This window comes from Mytilinidion resinicola (genome assembly GCF_010093595.1).
Source record: "Mytilinidion resinicola strain CBS 304.34 unplaced genomic scaffold BDZ99scaffold_10, whole genome shotgun sequence".
NCBI classification, from domain to species: Eukaryota; Fungi; Ascomycota; class Dothideomycetes; order Mytilinidiales; family Mytilinidiaceae; genus Mytilinidion; species Mytilinidion resinicola.
Window position 1 is genome coordinate 982,968 of NW_022985446.1, and position 14,754 is coordinate 997,721.

Genomic DNA, 14,754 nt, shown 5'->3' on the forward strand with positions numbered 1-14,754 from the left:
CATCCTTTTTTTTTTCAAGCGATATCAGAGCCCTCGTTGGCTTCCCTTTGGTTCTGGTCAGAAAGGGTAATTTGGAAGGTTGGGAGGATGGGGAAGGTATTGGGTATGGAGTGTTCGATAGCTCGTGTAATGATGACTATTATGATTATTGATATGTTACGTTCTAAGAGGTTGTGGTGTATGAGTGGCACATGGGAAGTTTTGACGTTCTGAGGACGAGCGAAGGTGGGGAGGCGAAATAGATTCCTCGAGTTTGATCTGAGTGGAGATGCTTGGAGACTTACCCGCTGCCTGCGTAGGGTGGTGTTTGTTTAATTGCTAGACCCGGCTACTGTCGACTGTACGGGTTCACGTGCCCACACATCAAGCGGCTTGGAGCAGACGTCGAGAAACACGGACACGACACGCTACTTGGGATATGGGAAAAGGAGCACGTCGTTCTCATGGTATGAATCCAACATTGGTCGCATTAGAAGCAATGGCCACATCACGGCTGAGGAGAGAATCGGTTGTTGGTCTAGAAATACGAAGCCCATTTTTGCTGGAACGTTTGGGGGTAATGGAGGAAGAGTAGTTGATGAACTCCGAGCCTCGTTTCTCAGCGTTCGGAGCAGTCGGGAGTATGTCCTGTTTTATTCAAAGCGTAAGCGGCTGCTGGATAGTGACCTATTGGGTCAGGACCAGTTTCGCGAAGGATGGGCTAGAGGGGAAGGCAGTACGGTGAACGCTTGAATGATTAATACGTGGAGAAGAAGTCGTTGAAGCAGACTGTTAGTGAGAAGAAGATACCAGGGAAGGAGTTTGATCTAGATGTTCGCGATTGAATAGGGCTGAAGTATGAGAAACAATTTTTTATTGAGTTATATACCTCAATGGCTGTACGCAGCCTCGAGGCTACGCAGCTTCAACTATATGGCTGCGAAGCAAGCGGACCTCGGGAGTAAACCACTGGTTACCTGAAGACGACGGCACTTGTTGTCAGCCAAATCAACATTAGACCTAGTGGACTCAAACTTGTGCGTTGACACAGATTCGTGCCTATTGGTTTTACCACACTGCTGGACTCTACGATCTCATCCTCTAGTAGGACGATTTACCTTCACCACCGAAGTGGTACAACGCGGGACCCAGTGGTACTACCCGAAGGTCAACCAGGGAATCTTCCCAAGTCTATCTCGATTGCTGTTTCCCGCGGCTTCTCAATCTTGACGACATCGAACTTCAAGCCCAATCAACGGCCAAAGGAAGCGATTCCGGGCACGCAGACATCTCGCGGCCCTACTACGTACAGGACAACCCGGCGTTTACGTACAGTACAAAGTGTTTTGTGATTCAGGCTGCAGGGCATGTATGCATCAGCGAAAAGTCTTCAACGGCAGACGCCTACCGTTCAGCCATGATAGGCCCGGGCTGGTGGGTGTGGGGAACAGTATCGATAACGTTAACGTTAAATCAAGGCCTGAGGCGACGGCAGAAGATGGTGACAGAGACATGGCCAGTGACGAGTGCTTACGTCCCACAATTCATTTCGCGCCTGGCCACGGTGCCAAAAAAGCGCACGCTGCAGAAGAGCAACACATTCGTGCGACATGCAGCTGTGAGCGGCGCAGAAGGCCGGCGGTGGGCGACGTGTGCAGTGAATGCATGCTGACGCCGTGGTTCGCCGCACCGCCCCCAGGTCTCATCCCTTGAGCGGCCCAGCACCAATCGCATCTGCATCCGGCACGACTCGTAGAAACAGACAGTTTGGCCAGGCGCTGCACACTGCACGGGGGTGACGACTGACGGCGCATCCAGGCGCAGTGTGTCGCTCTCTCCATGACTCCGGAAGGTGAGTGCAAAGACGGTCGGGGCGACGAGGAATGGAGAACTTGTCCCTCTGCTGGCCCCGGATCCACGTGTCACTCCTCATCTCGGGCCCTTCGCAGTGAGGCTGTGCAGATGTCGATGTTTCTATGCTTGGAATGCTTGTGAGTGGCCGCTCCCCCTGCCGAGCGGGTACCTGAAGATGCAGCCAATCGCCCGGGTGCACTGCGCTGAAGCCGGCCCCTGGCGCTGAGCGACCGCTGACGGCTAGCCGGATGGGGCCGAGTGAAACGTTGGCCCTCAGCCGTGTCTTGCCCACAGGCCACAGCGCTGGACGCCGTGCGCAGGATTCGTGAGGAGAGGGGCAGTGGAGAGGAGGACCTGCAGAGCCCGTCTGCAGACCGCATCTTTGTTGACTCCGGGAGGCGGCAGCAGAAGCGCGTGTCAACCAGGCTTTGCGCGTCTGGTCCGGTGCAGTTTTGCAGAAGGTTCGGAGCCACAGTCGGCGCCAGCAAAAGCACGCAAGCTCGCCAGCAAGGAAGTCGCCGGGACGGCGCACGCAGTCCAGGGCAGGCAGTGGCGTGCCCGTTGTTTGGCCGTGCGTTGTGCCTCCCCGATTCGCCAGCTGAGTCCACCACGCCCGACTCCCCTTTGCCCACCCCCAACTCCCACTCAGCCTACAAAAGTCGTGCCCTGCCCCCGTCTCCTCCAGTCCCTCCTTACAGGCTTGACGTCTAGCATTTGTTTTATCTGCCCTTCTTTTCTTCACTCATTTACGAGGTCTACATCTCGATTCACTCTTTTTTCCCATTCCAGCATTCCAATACCCACGGCCAGCCGCCCGCTACCGCTCCAAGACAACGTCTGCGCCGCAACAACACATTCCAACCGTCGAATTGCCAGTCAATTCCACGTGTCGCTCTCTGACCACCAGCCTCAAGTACCAGTCACTCCAGGAACCACCACTGCTTCTCAGCAACAACTCCGACATCCTACACCAAACCCTATACCAATACCAATCCACATACCAAAGCCAACATGAAGACTTCCAGCACCCTCGCGCTCTCTGCGCTCTTCCTCAACTCCCTCGTCGCTGCTGTGCCCACCAACAAGCACAACCACCACGCTCACCTGCACAAGAAGCGCGAACTCGTCGTCGTTACCGAAGAGGTGGTCAAGACCGAGTACAGCACCACGACCATCTGGGTCGACCCGACGCCCGCTGCTGCTGCTGTCGCTGAAGTCAGCTCTTCTGCTGGCGGCCTGTTCTACGAGCAGCACCACTCCCACCCGTCGGAGCCAGCCTACACTCCCCCCATTGTGAAGACCCCTTCCAGCGCCTACGTTGCTCCCTCCTCAGTCTACACTCCTCCCCCGGCCCCTGCATACACCCCTCCCGCTTCTAGCTCCGTCTACACGCCTCCCGTAGTACCTAGCTCCGTCTACACTCCTCCCCCGGCGCCCAGCTCCGTCTATACTCCGCCAGCATCCAGCTCCGTCTACGTGGCGCCAACCCCAGCCTACACCCCACCGGCCTCTTCATCGGCCGCCGCTGCACCCAGCGCGACCGCAGCAAGCTACGGCGGCGGCGAGAAGTTCACCGGCGACATCACCTACTACAACCCAGCCGGCGGCTACGGCGCCTGCGGTTTCACCATTGCCGACAGCGACCACGTCGTTGCCATTGCCCACGACACCTGGGACAGCAAGGGCACGATGTCCAATGGCAACCCGTGGTGCGGCCAGAAGATCACCATCCTCAACAAAGTGACCGGCAAGACGTGGCCCGCGACCATCGGCGATAAGTGCATGGGCACCGACGCCCTCCCGTGCACGGGCGGCAACCTCGACCTGGCACAGGGCTTCTTCGACGAGGCCTTCCCCAGCGTGAACGGCCGCGGCCACTCCGACGTCTTCGAATGGTGGGAGACCTAGATTCCCCGTCTGTTATTTGCGCAGCATCACAACCCACACTCGCTAGCGCAGGCCGGTCAGGCGCTTTGCACGAACTTTATTGACGATTTTGCATCTCAAGCGGAGGGGAAAGAAAGCTCAATGGAGTTTCTGCTGTGTATCAAACCAAGTGATGGGGATTCAAAAAAGCCTTTTTGGTGATCTTTTTTGTCGGAGCGTATTCGTCTGCCGGGTGCAGGTGGGAAGGCCTTGATATATGTGTGTTGCTGCACTTCTTCGATTGTATATACTTAGGGTTGGTTGGTCGCCGGTGTGTTGTGGTGACGTACCTAAACAATTCTACAACCTATGACTGCTTTGAAATATACTGAGAGTTGCTTTTGTGGTGATTGAGAGTGATATGTTCCTATACCTACCCACTAACTGTACCTGTACCTCCCCATTAATTGGATCTACCCACTGCTTATACCTACCCACTACTTGACCAACAAGAAGAAGCCGCATACTCTACCTACCATATTTCCCTCGCAGCATCCTCTCCACAACGACATTCGCATGCTCACTGCCATTCAACGTCACCTCTTTCCTACCAATATGCCCGCACATCATCTTCTCAATGCCAACCCCTGCCTAACTCCAGCACGACTCCAACACTCCACGCCCAGTCAGGATCGCAGAACATGACACATAACTAATTCATTCAGTGAGCGGGCTGTATCAAAGAGAGGCACCCTGGGTCTCACGTGGGCCATCCGCACAAAGTCCGAGTATTCAAGCTCCCAACACTCGATTGACAAGACGTGATGATGATACATTGCGGGGCGCGTGCAAGCACAAGCTCAGCTTAGAGTCAGTCGCGTTAGGGTTTTGGTCTGGACGGCAGCCGGAGCTACAGGGGTATTTATTATATAATGGGGGTGATGCCAAAGGCTAGGGTGCATGGAAGAGGGCTGGGGTTCGGCGTCGGAAGGAAGGAAAGCGTTTTCCCTCCCAACATGGCTGAGTGCGGCATGCTTCGATGTCATGTGCACCAAACCCAAGCCTCCTCTCACGTGTCCGGGAAGATAAATTTTGGGTATAAAAGTGCGGCCGCTGGCGTGTTTCTTGCTTCCTTGTAGTGGGTGAGGAAGCGGGGAGCTGGGCGATCAAAAACGGTGTCTGTCGGAAGAATGCTTGTTCGAGTAGTCAATCGTTCAAACCCATTAAAGGAGATGCCCAAATGGGATTTGGTGGTTTCCCGGGCAGCAGACGGTCTGGGGTGACACCATCATGGAGGTGTGTGGTGGTTCTGGTTGGATGGATCAACAACCAAGTACGAGAACCTGATGGAGAGTAGAGTAGAGTAGATGGAGATGATGGTGGTGGTGGTGGTTCCCATAGATGTACGGTGATTACATCCTCGGGTTCAGCAGTTCGAGGGTGTTTGGCAGTCGAGAGAGGTGTTTGAGAAGGGCTTTGGAGCGGCGGTGGCGGTGTCCAGCATGAATATCTGATGCTCCGAGAGAGGTTGAATCGCACATCCGACTTCGGGTGATTTCATGATCGAGAGCGAACTTCTCTCTTTGATCATGAATCCAGCTTCACTCCAATGTTTGATCCACAGCCCGAGGTTGCTCTGTTGCTGGAAGATCTGACGTCCGTCGAAGGTCCTATAATTCATCACTGCATCAGTAACGTGACTTAACAAGCCTCATGTGACGAGGACTTCCCTTCCTACATACACGTAAGCAAATAGGATAATGCTGACAATGTGGGTATAGATTCTACCAAAGCATAAGCCCGTAACAAAGATACACTAAGGAACCAGTATCGAAGTATGCGGACTAGACGTATGTATGTACGAGGCCCACTCCCCTAGGCCATCAGACAATGCTAAAGAATAACGTTGGAAAGCTTGGGGCTGTCAGTGATTCTCTAAGATATGAATTCGAAGAAGACCTACTGTGTGTGGATAGAAGAGTGACGACAGTGAATAGAGATGGTAGAGGTGATGACTTCTGTCATAGGCGGGATGACATAGGGAAGGCCATTTAGATTGGGTACATAGAGACTGCAAAAGGGATAGGGAGGAAGTTCTTGGGCCAAGACTGTGATGGATAGAAGTCCAGATCATAGCAGTTGAGAAGTATGTGATCATCACGTGCGCATCGGCCAGCACAGTTCAGTGCAGAAATTGAAATGAACAGAATTACTACAAAGAGAAAGCAGGGCGGATCCTTGTCAACATCCTCAAAGAGAAAAAATCGGAGGCTGAATATCGCGTGAGTGCGGCTGGTCCAGTTTCTTTGACTGGCTGGAATACGGGCTCGAGAATCAGATGACGGGTGATTATTGATGCTATTTGCGATGCCTAAGCCGCACCACCTCAAAAGTGTCGCTTCTCGGTTGCCTCTCGATAAGGTTGCGTCCTGTAGCGTGATGGTCCCGACATTGAAGGTCCCTCTTTGCCGTACTCAGAAGTAGAGACATCTCTAGCTGCGGAGTTCCGTCCGCCAATACATGCTGGGTGAAGGGGGTGGAGATGAGAACACCAGCGGAAGACGCATAGCCGTCTTGATGTATGGAGAAGGGCCAACACTTGTAATCGTCATGCGGTATGGCAATTTCGGAAGAAGCTCCTGGTGGAGGGGTTGGCATGCCGCCGTGTGGCCGGACTCAGATCAGCGAACTGTTGGAGCAGAGATGCGCATGCGACGTCGCAGCGCCGAGGGCCATCGACGGCGGCGGGTCTATTTCAGGAGTGGCCAACCACAGCCGCCGTCAGTCGCTTTATCACATCAATGCCATCCTGGACGATGATGTCGGGACTGGCTGGTGCTTCACGGGTGACGGGCGTCCGAGACTCAGGCTCGCTGGTTCCTTGGTTCCGTGGCGACGTCGCGGCGCTGCGGTCGACTGATGCTGTTTGCTGCGTGCATCACGAAATGGGCGGCTCGTCAAAAGCACAGGACGCGGGCGATGCGGGCGCATAGGGCTGGACCGCTGGGTGCTGCACGTCGTGAACAGCCACGCCCGCTCTCGCCCGCTGTGCGTTAGCGCTCGCCCGCATCGGGCAGCTGGGGCGTCTTGAACAGCCGCGAAGGGTCTCCAGAGAGTCGTTGGCGGCTTGGCTGCGTGGTGGAGGGTTGAGGCCGCCGTGAAGGCTGCTCGAGAAGAAATACAGCCGCTGCCGCCCCAGCCTCAACCGCAAACACCGCCCGTCAAGCATCGCGAGTTGCGACCTTGGAACCCGACCAGAGTGCCCGCACCATCCTACGCGGAGGCCTTGTTGCCCGGAACGCCAGCTGCCTCGGGGCCACCCACGCCGCCCCGGCCACATCTGAACCTGGGACCTCCTTCTCCCAATCTCGTCTCACCTCACCACCCACACTTGCACCGCGTTCTGCGCTGCGTGCATCCCGCATCCCGCATCGCCATCGAACCCATCGCAATTCCATTGGGCCGCTCTTCTCTTCTTCGACCACTGGTCCTTTGACCCACTGGATGCAATTGTAGCACATTCCGGACCTTTTGTTTGGTCACCCTCCCCAAGCCCAACGCGACCGGCTCCCAGGGCTCGAACCCACGCCGTTTCTTTATAGTCTCTTTCTTTGGCCACCGGCGCCATGTCGAATTCTTCTGCGAGTATGTCTGTTTCCTCTGCAACCTTCGCATCCTCCGCGTCTGCTGGCTCGCTGTCGTCGGCCATGCTTTCTTCATCACACCTCTCTTCGTCGGCTCCGGCCCTGACATCTTCAGTCGTGCAAACCTCTTTGGCGGCCAGCTCCTCGCCCGCGCCTGTTTCCCTCTCCTCCGCGATTGTCTCGTCTGCAACTCCAGAGCCCTCCTCGACCCCGATTGCCTCCTCGACCCCGATTGCCTCCTCGACCCCGATTGCCTCCTCGACGCCAGCTCCATCGAGTGCTGTTGTCGCGACCTCGGTCGTCACAACGGCTGCAGCACCCCCTTCGACAAAAGTCATCACCTCTCAAATCACAGTGATGCCAACCGTCGCCGGTGAAAGCCCCAGCACCGTCGTTGTATTCATCACATCTGTGACCACACCCGAGCAGACATCAGCCGCAGCAGCCACCACCTCATCTGCGAAGTCGTCATCTACAACCACTGGCTTGGCTGGACTGCAAACACAACAAACCAAAGAAACAAAAACAGGACTGAGCACTGCAGGCAAGACAGCCATTGCCGTTGTGATACCAGTTGTTGTGGTCGCTGCTCTTGTGCTGGTGGGCATTTTCCTCTGGAAGAAGCGAAAGCAGCGGAAGGACGCCGAGGAGGCCAGGAGGAAGGAAGTCGAGGAATATGGCTTCAATCCTAACAACGACCCCACGCTCCCTGCCGTAGGTGCTGGCTCGGTGATGACAGAGGACAATAGTGGTTACCGAGGATGGGGAAACACAACGAACCCATCATCGAACAGGAAGCCGTCCACGACCCTGTCGGGTGGCATTGGAGGCATTTCGGATACTACCAGCAACCCAGGCGGATACCACAGCCCAAACTCGCCAACACAGGTGTCAGAAGGCCACTCAGGTGACCCGCTTGTGGCAGGTAACCGAGACACAATGGACTCGGAAACCATTGGTGCTCTAGGAGCCGCTCCAGTTGCGGGACAGAACCGCTCAGATATTCGTCGTGGGCCCTCAAATGCATCGTCGTCATACTCGGCCGGCAATCGATCCGACAACTCTGGAGAGATGCCAATTCCTATGAACAACCCACAGGACTACTATAACGAAGCCGGATACTACCAGCCTGGGCCATACGGGGACGGCACATACGGGGGAGGACAGCAACCCGTGATCCGCGACGTATCAGCACGGCGAAACACACGAATCGAGAATCCATCAGTCTTCCCACAACAAGGCAACTCTGGCATCGCCCAGAATTTCTAGTTGGCCTTTGTCTTGCTTCATGCGTTTCTGCATCTCGTATACAAACCAGTCTTTCAAGTCACGGCGGCGTTCACTGGTGGTCCACGCATTTTGACGACTCTTAACCTCTCCGTGTTCCTGGAACGCAGTTTAAGCTACCACCACACCCGAGACGGTTACCACTATATAATTATACCACCTCTCTCTCACTCGCAGAGCAAATGCTGCGGTACCCCTCCATTGTTAGCATCTCACGCCTCCAAGCTCATTCTGGAGGCTCGTTTTCAAAGCTCAGTTTCAGTTGATCTGTGTTGACACAAAGCATGGATACCAAGGCAAACTTTTTGTAATATCTTTCTCAGCTACATGCAACACATTCTGGAAGCCCTGTTTAGGTGGGCTTTTGACGACTCTGCGGACTGTTTTCTTTGGCTCATCATGTTATGTACCCATCGCTTCATCTTTTTCTTGCTTTTGTTGTCGGCACGGGATCTTTGTTGTGTAGAGCTGGCGTGAAGCTCTTTTCTGTTCTGCTGTACGAGTGTGTCAGCGCGCGTGTGGAGGGGCGCTGCGTCTGGGGAAGAAGGTAGTTGTGGGGAGGCGAAAAGCGAGCGTAGAGGACTGCTTGCTTGGATGCGAGGTCGAGATGAGAACGAGACGTTCTGGAAGGGGCTGTAAGTAGCAAAAAACTAAATATACATTCATCAATTCAGTTCATGAGCCTGTGCCTGTTATGAGTGGAAGGTTTCGTTACTAAAGTTCGAGGGATCTAAAAGAGACAAACATCCACGTATGAAGGGGTTTGTATGTACACCCGGGCAGAAGATGAGCGCAAGTAGATACTCATTTCCTTCCTCTCTTTCCATCGCCACCCTCTCCCGAATCAACCTCACCCAAGAACTTCCCCTCCTCTTCCATCCCTCCACCTCCCAACCTCCCCCCAACAGCCCCAAAATCCTCCCCGCCACCTCCCCCGCCTCCCGCCCCGTCGTATCCATCTCAACCCCCCTACTCTCCACCCCCTCGCCCAATTCTGCATGCTCATCCAGCCGCACCAGCTCATCCCCCCTCACCATCTCCCTCACCACCCCCACATCGGGTAACCTTCCCCGCTGGACCCCCCCTCCTCCCCCTCCTCTCCGCACTCTGCAACCTCCCCACATGCTCCTCCAATCTCGCAGACCAAGTTGACGAGGATAAACGGGACCTTCCGCGCGCGCGCGCGCGCGACGTCGACGTGTTCAGCGAGGACGGCGACGTCAGCGTCGCTCGCGCCGAGGCAGCCCGACGGGTCATAACCCCACACAATCAAGTCCCCCCCCTCTGGTCCGCTTTTCGACGCGTCGAAGGCGGCCTTTCGGAAGGCGCGGCGGAGGACGTAGTGGGCTTTATCTCGTCGGGGGTGGATGGCTGAGACCGGGTCGATGAGGAGGTGGTTGTGGAGGAGGGTGGAGAGGGCGCGGGCGCGGGCGCGGGCGATGGTGAGTTTGCCGGTGCCGGGGAAGGCGTTGAGGAGGAGGACGCAGGGGGGAATGGGGGCGTTGGCGGTGGGAGGATCCATGGTGTGTAGGGAGGGAGGGAGGGGGGGGATGAGAGGGGGGATGGGGTTGGTATGGGGGGAATGAGGGAGCAGATGGCTTGGTTTGTGACTTGTTAGTGCGCAAGGCTTTCATTGGGGCATGTTTGTATCTGGTTTTGTGTGGACAAAGCGACTGAGGTAGGTGTGTGAGTAGGAGCGATTGGTCTCATGAGGAATATTTGACGTGTCAACCAAGGGCCGCGTCTCCGCGTGATCCAGTGAGCTACATTGGGGTTTAAGCGTAGCTACGCAATTGTCCATTGCAGTGCATGACGTGGTCAGTATGTACAGACTACATTGTCATGTACATAGCGCGAACGGGCTACTATGAAGCAAAATGGCCAGAAACCGTATCGTGAGGAATGAAAGAGTATTAAATTGTAGGTGGAGAAAAGGCGATGGCTATTTCGTACGAACAGAGGACATATGAGAGAGCCTCAGAAGTCCTACTATCTATTTGTTGGCGCCAGACTCAGTGCCCATCACTGGGTTACCTTGGTACTTTGCGTCGGACTCGAGTGTCTCATCCGGCTTGTCTAGCAGTTCGTCAGTTACATATTCACGCCAGTTCAAGAGGAAATAGCGAATGAGAGAACCCACCATGCCGAGCATAGAGCTGATACTCCTCATCCTCATACTTTCCAACCCTTCCACTCTCCACATCTTTCCGCGAGAGCGTCAACTTGCCCTTTGGTAGACCCATACTGCCGAGGAACGTGACTGTCTCTTTCCACTCCCTTTCTTTCCGCGCCTTATCCCAATGGAGCTCTGCAGCCATCAAGTCAATAACAGTTGGTAGTGCCTCTAGCGCCGCCTGGGCATTCAAGAAAGCCAGCCGCATTCGTCGTGCAATTACATCGGTTGCTGTCTGAGCATACTCATGTCGGACGCAGTACCGGACTTCGCCGTCTATGAATGGGTACAGGGTAGAGATACGTTTTCCTCGGACAGGGAAACGCTGCTCTGTAGGCGAAGCAAGCGCAACGACTGTCCAAGCTCGGTCTCCGTAGGAAGCAGTCAGGTGTTTAGCAACTTCATTCTCAACGCCGTAGTGTTGGATGAGGTTTATGAACAAAGTCTTCGAGAAGCCATGGGCGCCGATCAAGCGAACACGGTGGGTTTGGCAGGTTCCGTCCAAAGGCGCCTCGTCTCCAACCTCAGTGCCACTGACACGAGGAGGGTTTGCCAAAGCGCTAGTCTGGAGGCTGAACTCCTTGATTGCTTCGTCGACTGTATCCTCAGCCATCTGGCGGTACGTCGTCCATTTGCCACCGGAGCAAGTGATAAGTCCAGACGGCGACGTTGTTACTAGATGGTTGCGGACAAGACCCTCAGTTTTGCTGGCATTCGGGTCTCGTACTAATGGGCGGATGCCAGACCACGCAGCGAGAACGTCACCGCGTCGGACGTTGATTTCAGGTTGAAGGTATCTTCGGATTTCCTTTAAGATCCATTCAATCTCATCTTCACTGGCCACAGGGTTTTTTGAGATGCTCGTGGGTGTGTCAGTCGTACCAGCGATGGTATTGCCTTGCCAAGGTAGGAAGAAGATCACACGGCCGTCCGAAGTGGAGGGATCAATCAGTCCCATGTTAGCAGGGCTGTAGTAACCAGGGAGAATGACATGAACACCAGAACTTGGGGCTACAATCTCTTCAACACTTGGGTCGTCCAACTTGCGAATTGAATCGGTGAATGGGCCGGTAGCATTGATGATTCCCTTGGCCTTGATTGTGAATTCCCGAGGTTTCTTGCCGTTCAATTCAGTGATACAGTCCTTTGCACGGGCACCGTTGAGCTTCCCGGACGCGTCCTTCTCTAGAGCCGTAACCTCCAGGTGATTGACGACAGTAGCACCATAGAGAGCAGCAGTCATGGCTAGTGACACATTCATGCGCGAATCATTGTGGGCACCATCTGAGTATATCAGCTTTAACCGCGTGTGTTACATTTGGCATCATACCATAGTACACCAGAGCACCGAACAGCCCAGTCTTTTTCAACATTGGAAACGCATCAAGCGCTTTACTTTTGGTCAAGAAATACGAGCTTTCGATATTCTCCGAGCCTGCTAAAAAGTCGTACATTTTGGTTCCAGCCCAGAAGTAAGGAGCCTTCCACCACTTGTCAATCGGTATCATTATTGGTAGCCATGAGGATAGATGTGGAGCTGTGTCGAGGAAGTATCGGCGTTCGCGTAGTGCTTCAACGACAAGCGCATACCTGAGAGCATCATTTAGAATTAGTTGCCATTTTTTGATGAGGTACTTACTGATTGTAGTCAAGGTTCCAGAATGCCTTCTCAAGATATCGGACTCCTCCATGAACGAGTTTCGTGCTCTTGCTACTGGTCCCGCTGCTGAAGTCATCCCGCTCGACGAGCGCAACTTTGAGACCTCGAGTAACAGCGTCTAGCGCAATGCCAGCTCCTGTAGCACCCCCTCCAATTATCAGTAGATCGTAGGGTTCGTCCCCAGGGACTTCCTTAGTGGATGCCCCGCCGCCAAACCATTGTCCGATGGCATTCTTGGCCTTTCCTACGCCCTCGGCGATTGTCCCACTACTTCGCTTCAGGTCCGCAATCTGGTCTTCGCGCGATTTGGCGAATGGGAACTTTGGAGGGCGAAACACGCCTCCTTCGCCGTAGGTAGGAGGAGGTACAGCCGCGGATTCCGACCCAGGAATGTCTCTTGGTCTGTAGGTCGCGTAGAGGACTCCGCTGCCAACGAGACCAGCTGCGGTGGTGTAAAGAATCGGCTTAAGGATGCGCGACGAGCGACGAGAAGCCATTGCGAGGATGCTGTTCGGAAGTATAAAGAGTGTGTATTATGGAGTCGCCGGCCGTAAGGGCGACCAAGGATAAAGGTTGGGTTGATGGTGAGGCTTGCGCAGGCCTTTCACATGCTGTTGTTAGATTCGTCTTTTGGCTCCATATGCACGAGCACTCACCTCTAGACGGGCTTAGGATAGCATCTTAGAGAGGAAAGGATATCAACTGAGTTTTTCCGCGTTAACGCAGGACCCAACGAGCCGATGGGGGATCCCGAGAGGCGATGTAAAGGTATGACGAAAGCGATCAAAGGTGAGGGCGGGCGCCGGGCAAAGCTTCGGCCATATTGCCCCAAGCGCCCAAATGTCTGCACGAAAACAACGCAAGCACCTGCGTCCAGCCAGAAGCAGCCTCAACTACTAGATTTCCTAGCTGGTCGCACCACCTTTTCATGTCTATCGCGGGCTCGAGGCCATCCGGGTAGAAGCGTAGGGGAAAGTCAACTGCCGTCGATGGTCCTGGGATACCTTTGTGGTACTAGCATGCCGATTGCCGATAGGTTTACCATGATCTTCCCATGGGTCCAAGGCCTTTCTTATACCCAAACGCAGCTTTCTAGGCAAAGCCCCTCCAAAAATGGACGTTTGTGACGCTGTTTTGTGCGGCCCCCCGATTTGCTGCCTTAATAGATGCCGTTCATCGTACTTATATTACAATTGAGCCAGAGAGATTGCCCACCTGATTTAGCAATTACAGTAGCTCACAAGACGCCGCACAAGCAGTAATTCGTGGTTCCTGAAGAAGCCTCTTTGGGCTACGCAAGGTGCCGAGATATAGGCGCAGCGTGGAGCCTGATCAAGGGCGGAGCTCTTTCTAGATGCTATAGAGCTCGTTCGGGACGCAGAGCGGCCATTCTAAAAGTCACATGAGGTGGCGTTGACACGGTGCTAGGTCTATTCTAGATGTATTTCATTGTCCTTAATCGAGCTCTTGTAAGTCTAATCGAGCTCCTAAATGCCATCTAAAATGTTGTTTATGTTGTTGTTCAAGGTGGCCTTCTAGAGCGCCAGGCGAGGCCTCAGCGGGCGCGAGCTGAACGATGAAGTGGCAACTGTATGATCACGTGTGTGTGCGCTTCAGTGGATGTGGAAGCAGGGCGATTGGGATGACAGAGCCGGAGTGCGACGACGTTAGCTTCAACCTCGACTTCCATTTGGGAGGCACCATCTCCAAGCCTAGCACACTTAGGATGTCGGGCGGAAAAGCATTGTATACTGGGTTTGCATGGTTATGCTTTATATTCATATATTCCAGAGCAGCTAGATCCGAATTGCTTTGTTAGCTGGGCTGTCTCTTGTAATTAGCGTGTTCATGCTGGCGTGCTTGACGCGAACGCATTCATTGCGCTCTGGTATTGGAGACACAGGTGGATGTGAGTATGTTGCAGCCAGCCAGTATGGGATCTCTCAGATGTACACGGCTAGTGATAGGCTATCCTATCACCGATGAATATCTCTGGTAGTAAATATAATCTCACCAACGCGAACAAGGTTCACAGACTCCGTGCCCTCACCCCTACGCCGAAGCACACAGAACTCTTTCTCAGTTCAGTCTAGCAACTCGCGTGTCAGATATGATCTTGCTTTGATGAAGGCTTGGCGCTTGAGTAGCTTCGCCATCGGACAGCGCCATCGACCGGATTGCTGCCACAGTACGATGTGTCAACTACATGTGCTGGCAAAGCCATGATCGCGCTGCCATTTGTCCAGCTTCTTATAAGCTTCAGGTCCGCTGCATATCCAACAAGCGCAAAG

The 14,754-nt window shown here is 54.3% G+C and overlaps 4 protein-coding genes across 4 annotated transcripts; 2 read left to right on the top strand and 2 right to left on the bottom strand.

The window, feature by feature from the left end:
• The first annotated feature begins 2,476 nt into the window (after positions 1 to 2,476).
• Positions 2,477 to 4,176, top strand: BDZ99DRAFT_463363 (uncharacterized protein). The gene has a single exon (XM_033720066.1). It carries the CDS (start codon positions 2,845 to 2,847, stop codon positions 3,739 to 3,741), a length of 897 nt encoding a protein of 298 aa, XP_033576540.1. The 5' UTR covers positions 2,477 to 2,844; the 3' UTR covers positions 3,742 to 4,176.
• A 3,008-nt stretch (positions 4,177 to 7,184) lies between these two features.
• Positions 7,185 to 8,875, top strand: BDZ99DRAFT_32069 (uncharacterized protein). The gene is made up of 2 exons (XM_033714289.1): positions 7,185 to 7,344; positions 7,459 to 8,875. The coding sequence occupies exons 1-2, from the start codon at positions 7,326 to 7,328 to the stop codon at positions 8,610 to 8,612; spliced, it is 1,173 nt and encodes a 390-aa protein (XP_033576541.1). The 5' UTR covers positions 7,185 to 7,325; the 3' UTR covers positions 8,613 to 8,875.
• Positions 8,876 to 9,669: 794 nt separating this feature from the next.
• BDZ99DRAFT_571369 (uncharacterized protein) lies at positions 9,670 to 10,158 on the bottom strand (the record flags this gene model as incomplete). The annotated part of the gene is made up of 1 exon (XM_033728084.1): positions 9,670 to 10,158. The coding sequence occupies exon 1, from the start codon at positions 10,150 to 10,152 to the stop codon at positions 9,673 to 9,675; it is 480 nt and encodes a 159-aa protein (XP_033576542.1). The 5' UTR covers positions 10,153 to 10,158.
• Positions 10,159 to 10,318: 160 nt separating this feature from the next.
• On the bottom strand, positions 10,319 to 13,292 carry BDZ99DRAFT_463367 (DAO-domain-containing protein). The gene is made up of 5 exons (XM_033720067.1): positions 13,120 to 13,292; positions 12,443 to 13,064; positions 12,134 to 12,393; positions 10,771 to 12,087; positions 10,319 to 10,706 (listed from the first exon to the last, which is right to left on the bottom strand). Exons 2-5 carry the CDS (start codon positions 12,958 to 12,960, stop codon positions 10,624 to 10,626), a joined length of 2,178 nt encoding a protein of 725 aa, XP_033576543.1. The 5' UTR covers positions 12,961 to 13,064; positions 13,120 to 13,292; the 3' UTR covers positions 10,319 to 10,623.
• Positions 13,293 to 14,754: the final 1,462 nt, after the last annotated feature.

Bases quoted from the DNA above. Each gene is read 5' to 3' on its own strand.
- BDZ99DRAFT_463367 (XM_033720067.1), bottom strand. From the start codon at position 12,960: ATGGCTTCTCGTCGCTCGTCGCGCATCCTTAAGCCGATTCTTTACACC. The intron at 12,088-12,133 runs GTATGATGCCAA...TGATATACTCAG, and splicing joins CGGTGCTCTGGTGTACTATG to ATGGTGCCCACAATGATTCG. The intron at 10,707-10,770 runs GTGGGTTCTCTC...ACGAACTGCTAG, and splicing joins TCAGCTCTATGCTCGGCATG to ACAAGCCGGATGAGACACTC.
- BDZ99DRAFT_463363 (XM_033720066.1), top strand. From the start codon at position 2,845: ATGAAGACTTCCAGCACCCTCGCGCTCTCTGCGCTCTTCCTCAACTCC.